The 8,696-nt window shown below is 31.4% G+C and overlaps 1 protein-coding gene across 1 annotated transcript; it reads left to right on the top strand.

The window, feature by feature from the left end:
* Positions 1 to 2,014: 2,014 nt before the first annotated feature.
* On the top strand, positions 2,015 to 8,611 carry LOC18049160 (beta-galactosidase 16). Its single transcript, XM_024187077.1, has 18 exons — positions 2,015 to 2,110; positions 2,220 to 2,332; positions 2,427 to 2,493; positions 2,605 to 2,697; positions 2,923 to 3,066; positions 3,604 to 3,698; positions 3,821 to 3,926; positions 4,393 to 4,477; positions 4,572 to 4,693; positions 4,830 to 4,997; positions 5,275 to 5,456; positions 5,568 to 5,659; positions 6,003 to 6,112; positions 6,458 to 6,562; positions 6,951 to 7,061; positions 7,230 to 7,375; positions 7,765 to 8,080; positions 8,483 to 8,611. Exons 1-18 carry the CDS (start codon positions 2,015 to 2,017, stop codon positions 8,609 to 8,611), a joined length of 2,280 nt encoding a protein of 759 aa, XP_024042845.1.
* Positions 8,612 to 8,696: the final 85 nt, after the last annotated feature.

Raw genomic sequence — 8,696 nt, 5'->3', positions numbered from 1 at the left:
TCTACTGTAAAATCCTTGACAAGAAATTAAAAAATTTCGTTCTCTTGTGTTCCAAATTTTGCGTTTTAAGTTTAGTACTTCAGGTTGCATATAAACTTATTATGTTCTATGTACGGAATAAACAGAGATTGAAGTTTAAATTCTTTGTCTAAGTTTTTTTTCAGAAGTTGATGCATGATCTATCATCCATGCCTCATAAACTTGGCATGAAAATAAACAAACATTATTTCTCAGTTCTCACACAACGTAGGGAAAAAAATAAAAATTAAAAATCAGTTGACGTGCAACACAATACCCTATTCTTTGCCGTCTCTCACTCTTTCTCATTAACGTCCTGTAATTGTACAACTGGCTGTCAATGTTTTTATTTATTTAATTAACACCCTGTTTAATATATATCAATCTAATTTATATCGTAAAATTGACACTTGGAATCTATAAACTCAAGATCCCATTAATGGCTCAGCTCTCCCTTCTTTTCTACGTAAATTTTTATAAATTAATATCTCAATCTTCCTTTACATTACGATTTCCATTTATATATATAGAGAGAGAATGGTGATCTAGTTTATCAGGATCCTCGATTTGAACATATATATATGTTAAGTCCCGTAATTTAGTAAAGTTTTTTTCAATACATTATAAAACGATACAGCTTAATAGTATTAAAAATTAACTCTATTAAACCACATGCCTTAACAGCTTTCAATGAAAAAAAAAAAAAAAGAGGACACCCCTGCTAAAGAGGGACTAGGTGTGTGCATGAAAATACTTTGATTTTTTTATTATATATTTTTTTCATATATAGAGAGTATATAGCCAGCTATCTAGCTAGCTATAGTGAGCCATTCGCTTGCAAATTTGAGAAGCTGCAAATATAGAAGATGGTGAGGCTACTGATATTGTGTTGGGTTTTGCTGCCGCTGCTGGCGGTAATGAGTGGTGGCGTTCGCGGCGGAGAAGTGACGTACGACGGCCGATCTTTGATCATTAATGGTGAAAGAAAGGTTCTTTTCTCTGGTTCAATTCACTATCCGCGGAGCCCTCGAGAGGTATTATATATACTTTTGTTAATCCTCTTCATTTCTTTCGTTATACAAATATGTCATGCATGATATTGATCCGTGGAGATATTCTAAAGTTTCTGCTTAGAATTTTCTTTAGCCATATTTCATTTGTGATTTTGATTTATATTATTTATTTTTGTATCGATGGGTGCTTTAACAAAATGTCATTTTATGATAAAATTTGGAATAACGACAATTTTCATGAATGCCAGCCTCGATACCATCTTGTAAATTATATTAGTTATATTTGTATGAGCAATTTAAAACTATGTGCTACGTGTTAATTTCTCGAACATTTTATGATCTTTATTTTGCCATAACTTATCAAATAATAATTTCATTGAAAAAAAACACGTAGATGCCACTATGAGTTGGTTAATATATACTGTTTAATTAATAAATTCTCTTTGCTAAATAACTAGATATATATGGGCTCCTCGAAAAAATCGGAAAGGCCAGTGCGTTTCTCTGGATCTTCTCTCCTACACGCCAGTAACATATGTATAACATCTATGAGATTGTTGAAGCAATATTTGTATTTTGCTTGTGGCTTACTCCAATGTTTCATTGGTAAAAAGGAAAAAAAATAAAAACATTTTCTTATTAATGTATCGTTTGACTTTTTGTATTAATTATTGATTAATACGGAAGTGCCCTTTTGAACTCTATGATTTAAAAATTACGTAAGTGGAGTACATAAGTTTAAATTACTATGCATCATGGAGTATATAAGTTTATATTAATATTAATAATTTTATTTTTTTTATCTAATAGTCACTAATCATTGATATAAATTTTACTTCAGAGAAATTCAGATAATAGGGGAGTTCAAGTAGTGAAACGCATTTATTTTAGAATATAACAAGTTTTATTACGTAAGAGTAAAACAAAATTTAAAATTGACTATCCATTGATATTAAAAGAAAATTGTACTGAAATTATATCAGATGTGGCCATCCTTGATAAGCAAGGCCAAAGAAGGAGGATTGGATGTGATACAAACCTATGTGTTCTGGAATCTTCATGAGCCAGAAACAGGCAAGGTAATTACTTAATTAATTAACTTAATTTCATTATTTTCAAAAAGAGGCTGGCTAACCTTCAATGATTTTATTCTAATTTATGTTTATTATTATTATTACATTTTTTTAGTATGATTTTAGTGGAAGAAGAGATCTAGTAAGGTTCATTAAAGAAATCCAAGCACTAGGATTATATGCCAGCATTAGGATTGGACCTTTCATTCAGAGCGAATGGTCTTATGGGTAAATTTCACTTCTGCAACTTTATTTGAATTATTTACTTATTCTTTTTCTAGAACATTTAAAATTCAAATTAGGGCTTCTTAAATGGTTGCAGAGGCCTCCCATTTTGGCTGCATGACGTTCCAGGCATTACTTTTAGATGTGACAATGAACCCTTCAAGGTGATGGCAATATTTAATTTCGTGATATTTTCATTATTTCGTGATTAATGCCTATTCAGAAAATGAGTTTGAATGTGACATTATTTCATATTTTGTTGATCGATATGGAAGGCTTTCATGCAAAATTTTACGACAAAAATTGTAAACATGATGAAATCAGAAAGGCTGTATGCCTCACAAGGAGGCCCCATCATTTTATCCCAGGTAAATAAATTTTTTTCTCATAAATGAACTATCGTATATATTTGCATTGAACTAAAAATAAAAATTCGCAGGTCCAGATATTCACTCATTTTAAAATATAAATTTCAGAGAGACAACATCGTCTTGTAGTTAGACAAAGTTGTCTATCCTCAAATTTACATTTTTAAACTTGAGGGTCTGTACTGAATAGTGACTTGAAATTAAATTTCATGTATATATTTATAGATTGAGAATGAGTATCAAATGGTAGAAAATGCTTTCGGTGAACGAGGGCCACCATATATCAAATGGGCAGCAGAGATGGCGGTCGGACTTCAAACCGGCGTGCCGTGGGTGATGTGCAAGCAAGATGATGCACCTGATCCTGTGGTTAGTCTCCATCTTATTAGGTTTAAATCAAGATGATCTTCTGAAAATATTTTCATTAGCTCTATTTCTTTGCAGAAATAAGCACTTAGGTCCCTCATGTTTTAATCAAGACTCGAGGGATCCAAGTGCCTATTTCTCTGATATCCTTAATTTGTTAAGTGACGGTAATGTAAACATTAGAGGCCTTAGTGAATGTATTCATAACCTTAGGTAAAAGGATACCGATGCCCCAAGCTTTCCCACAATGGTCAGCTAGTCACCCAACATTTCATAAATGTACATTTATACCCTTTTTCTTCTTGTTGTTTCATTTATTTGGATGGTGAAAAATTCATTACTATCCGTTACCCAAGGATTATTAAACCATGGTCAATATACAATAATGTTCTTATCTCCGTTCAAATAAATGAGCAACTTGGATCCACCTTTGGTAAACCTTTCCTGGGTTTCAATGTCATTTTCTCTAATTTTTATTTTTTCCAGCACGAGCTTTTGTCCATCTTCAAATGAGATCTAATATTTTTATTCAATTTGCAGATAAATGCATGCAATGGGAGGAAATGTGGGGAGACATTTAAGGGGCCAAATTCTCCCAATAAGCCATCTATATGGACAGAAAATTGGACTTCTCGGTATTTATAGCATTATAATATATCATGGAATAAATTTTTGTTTCGATTGTTTACTCTATTCTGTTGTTATGTTATTTGGTTTTCTATCTTGCTTCGCACAAATCCTTTTGGTTGCTTTGAAGGTATCAAGCATACGGTGAAGATCCAATAGGAAGAACTGCTGACGACATAGCATTTCATGTTGCATTATGGGTTGCAAGGAATGGAAGCTTTGTAAATTATTATATGGTAAAAGAATTATAATCCTTCCGGTACCTCATATTTATATATAGTGGATTGATGTTGTATATGTATGTTCTCTCGGTTGATCTCACTTAAACAATTTCTATCATACATGTATCATGTGTGTATTTATAATATGTGTGTGTCTATGTATATATATTAGAAATATATTTAATAATCATCTATCTTTTCATCTGTTGATGTCATATTTGTTGGAATTTGTAAGTTATACAAAACAAATACTATTTAACTGTTGAAAAATCGTATCCCATATATACAAAAATAATAACATAGATGTTTTAGATCATTTTTAAATACAAGGACTAACTGATGTGATGATTATCTTAAATTACAAAAAACAAAGAAGCATGTATCTTATTGACAGTGTATATGTTAATTCTGTAGTTACGTTCGGAGGATTGTATGTGCGTGTGAAGTGTTTTTAAACTTGGCTTTTAATGCTCTTACACAGTATCACGGGGGAACCAATTTCGGAAGGGAAGCCTCAGCTTTTGTAACAGCAAGTTACTATGATGACGCCCCTCTTGATGAGTACGGTATGCGTACTTTTTTCTACACATATTTTCCTTTTTGTTTATATTGTTTCCTCTTTTCTAAATTAATTTTGACAAATCACTTGGTAACATTAAGGTATGATCAATCAACCAAAATGGGGCCATTTGAAGGAGTTGCATGCTGCAATTAAGCTGTGTTCAAATACTTTACTCTTGGGAAAGGCAATGACTCCTCTTCAGCTGGGTCCAAAACAAGAAGTATATACTAGAAATAGCATAATTAACTCCCAGTTTGAGTGAGAACTTAAAAAAAGAAAAAAGAAAAAATCTGATATCATGAAATTAAAAAAAGAAAAAAGAAAAAATCTGATATCATGAAATTAATGTAATGCAGGCCTATCTCTTTGCTGAAAACTCATCTGAAGAATGTGCATCAGCCTTTCTGGTGAACAAGGATAAGCAAAATGTTGATGTTGTCTTCCAAAATTCTTCTTATAAATTGCTCGCTAATTCGATTAGCATTTTACCTGACTGTAGGAATGTAATCTTCAATACTGCAGAGGCAAGACTACTTAATCATACATTACCTCTTTAAATTTGACGGGTGCTGATCTAAGCTGTGTTGATGTTTTTAAAAATTTTGTACCACGTGTATGCATTTCTAATCGTGTACGGTTATGATTTAACAATATATATTTTCTTATCCAATTTTGCTAATTATAACTTTGTAAAGGGTAGCACAAGCTAAGATCAGCAGCACTTATTTGTTTACATGCTTTTAATTCATTGGCTATAATAATTAATTTCCATTTTTTTGGGGGTTTTGTTTTCTTTAACAGGTAAAAACTCAAACGAATACTAGAACAAGGATACCAATCATGTACTTCAACGTATCAGATCAGTGGGAGGAATTCAAAGAGCCGATTCCTAATTTTGAAGACACTTCGTTGAAATCCGATACTTTATTAGAGCACACAGATACAACAAAGGATACATCTGATTACCTATGGTACAGTTTCAGGTATAAAATTCAATTATTTTGACATACCTTGGTGCAAAATTTTACTTAAACAATATTAATTTGAAACAACGCATTGATTGGTTGGTTGATTCCAAATATTGCATTGTGCAGCTTTCAGCACGAACCTTCTGATACTCGAGCTCAACTCAGTGTGCATTCTCTTGGGCATGTTTTGCATGCATTTGTCAACGGAGTACCCGTTGGTAAGTTCAAAGAGTCCTTTTGATTTGCGATTCGAAAATTATTTTAGAAAAGTAAAATTAGTTAACAGGTTGACAATTTTTTAATGTGTATTTTTTTAGTACTTTTAATATTTGAAAATGTGTTTGATATAATTAATACTTGAAAACGTGTTAATTTTTACACGTGCAGTCCTATACACCTAAAAGTTCTTATACCATGTATCTTTATATTTTGGGTTAAATAAGTGTGATACAAATTTAGAGCATACAAATTTCATCTTCTATATAATACTTTTCAAAATCTTAATATTTGTTAATAATTACCTTATTCATTCATTTTCAATTTGTTGTCAATATTATTTAGGATCTGCACATGGAAGTTATAAGAATACAAGCTTTACGCTCCAAACTGACTTTTCATTAAGCAACGGGATCAACAATGTTTCTTTGCTAAGTGTGATGGTTGGATTACCGGTACTATTCTATCTCCAAGTTTCTCAATTCTTCAAATAACTTTCACTGAGACTCTGTTAGGTAAATAAAAGCCACGATTACTGCGAATAAAAATTTAATTGTGTTAAAAGCACCTAAACTTCTAAGCCATACTTGTAAATATTCACCAAAAATTTTATAGCTGTTGCCTTTAAGGCAAAGCTGTCCAATAATTATACCAAACAAAACCTAGATTATTATAGTCATTCTGAAGTCAACTGATTTTCTCTTTTGAAAGGCAAGTCTTGTTCATTCTAGAATTTTCCCTAATTCATTCAAATTGTGTCAAACAATTAATCAACTTAATTCTTTTATGGGTGTATTAAGGATTCAGGAGCTTATTTAGAAAGAAAGAGATATGGACCGGTTGCCGTGTCGATTCAGAATAAAGAAGGAAGCATGAACTTCACTAACTATAAATGGGGACAGAAGGTAATCTTATATATATTTTTAGTTTGGTTTGAGCGAAAGACATTTAGGTGGCTATTGTTTCTCACTTTTTAAAACTCTTTTCGGGTTCTTTTACTACTATAATCTAACTATCAGTCTACTGTAACATGCTTATAAAAAAGTTTGAATGTAAAAAATTTGCCGATTTGAATGTAAAATAGGTAACTAAAAATAAATTATGAGACTACTTATACTTAAACGTTTTTACTTTACATTTTGTTATAACTTCTTATTATAGAAGTTTATGGGCTGACTAATACTTAAAAATTAGCTCAATAATTGAGAGTTGCATCAAATTGATGTACTCGACTTAAGATTCATTCTTCACTGATGTGAGATAATACTCTTGACACTTAGTATTTACTTACAGGTAGGATTGCTAGGAGAAAATTTGCAAATTTACACTGATGAAGGATCCAAAATAATTCAGTGGAGTAAGCTTTCATCTTTAGATATTAGTCCCCCGCTTACATGGTACAAGGTAAGAAGCAAGTTCAGATAATTCTTTTTTTCTTTGATAATGTAGTAACTTTTAACATACAACTCGTCATTTTTAACACAGAATGTCATAACATTATATTACATATGTAACTAATTAATTGACATTAAATGTTAATTAATAATTTTATTTTTGTTGATAATTTGATAGACTGCATTTGATGCAACTGGCGAAGATGAGCATGTTGCATTGAATGTTAATGGAATGAGAAAAGGTGAAGCTTGGGTTAACGGCCAAAGTTTTGGTCGATATTGGCCCTCTTTGAGAACTCCTCGAGGTGAACCTTCGCAAATTTCGTAAGTACCTTTAATTTTCGCCAAGTCCAAATATTTATTTTATGCTATATCTATGCTCATTTATTTTAAATTAACAGTATAAATTTTAACTCAGTTTATGAGTAAGTTTTCTGGGTTTGGCCTAGTGGCTTTCAATCTATTCCGTCTTAGCTAGTCACTTATAAATATTTGAATCCAGAGAAGTTAAAAAAGTTTAATTTCAACTTTCTCCACCTTCTACCTTTGTGAAAAAAGAAAAATACTGTAACAAATGTATTTTTAAGTTTTTTCTCCTTTATTTTAAATGTTCAACAATGTAAGGCTATAGAGTTGTTTCTAAGATACTTAGTACTTTTTTTTTTGTGACTTTTTCTAACTATGTTTTTAATTGTTATTTATTTCATATTTAGATACAATATACCAAGATCCTTCCTCAAGCCCACAGGCAACCTTTTAGTTTTACTAGAAGAAGAGGGTGGAGACCCTCTATCCATCACCTTAGAAAAAGTTGTAATTGATTCAGTTTGTGGGAAAGCAAGAGCTTCTCCTTACAGACATTATAATGGAAGTAGAGAAGCAAAATTAGTTCATCTACAGTGTGCTCCAAATGGGTACATTACTAAAATTTTGTTTGCAAGCTATGGAACCCCTTTTGGTGGCTGCGGACGTGATGGGCATGCTATTGGGTATTGTGACTCACCAAACTCAAAATTTGCTGCGGAAAAGGTCAGCTTTTGTTGATTATTGCTCAATTCCTGTCATCATATTTTATACACATTTTTTATTTAGTTTTAACATATATGAATGTTCATTTAGTCCATAAAATGTGTGAATTATCCGTTTAGTCTTTATATATTCAAAAATTATCTAAAACACCTTGTAGTTATTCTTGTGGCACTCAGTTTTTTTAGGATAAAATATGTTTGTCTGATATGACTTAAAATTCAAACAAATTTGATATGTATATTTTAACATAAATAAGTATACAAAGACATTTTGGATCATTTTTGAAATAACACGGAGTAATTAAGTAACTGCCTCAAGCCGAAGGACTAAAGTAATTTGTTTTATAAAATCTTTGATTATTTTTTCTTCATCAAGGCTGATCAAATTTATAATATTTTTCAGGCTTGTCTAGGAAAACGGAGTTGTTTAATCCCAGCATCTGACCAATTTTTTGATGGTGACCCATGTCCAAGCAAGAAGAAATCTTTGATTGTTGAAGCACATTGTGGGCCGATTTCTATAATGGGTTAAAAATTGATCCATGGCTTCTTCTTCTTCTTTTTTCATTCATCAAATGAATCAAATGTTGGTTGTAGTAAATTCAAGAATAATCAAT

Source organism: Citrus clementina, unplaced genomic scaffold (genome assembly GCF_000493195.1).
Source record: "Citrus clementina cultivar Clemenules unplaced genomic scaffold, Citrus_clementina_v1.0 scaffold_3, whole genome shotgun sequence".
In the NCBI taxonomy this organism is placed as follows: domain Eukaryota; kingdom Viridiplantae; phylum Streptophyta; class Magnoliopsida; order Sapindales; family Rutaceae; genus Citrus; species Citrus x clementina.
This window is presented reverse-complemented; position numbering and strand designations above follow the sequence as displayed.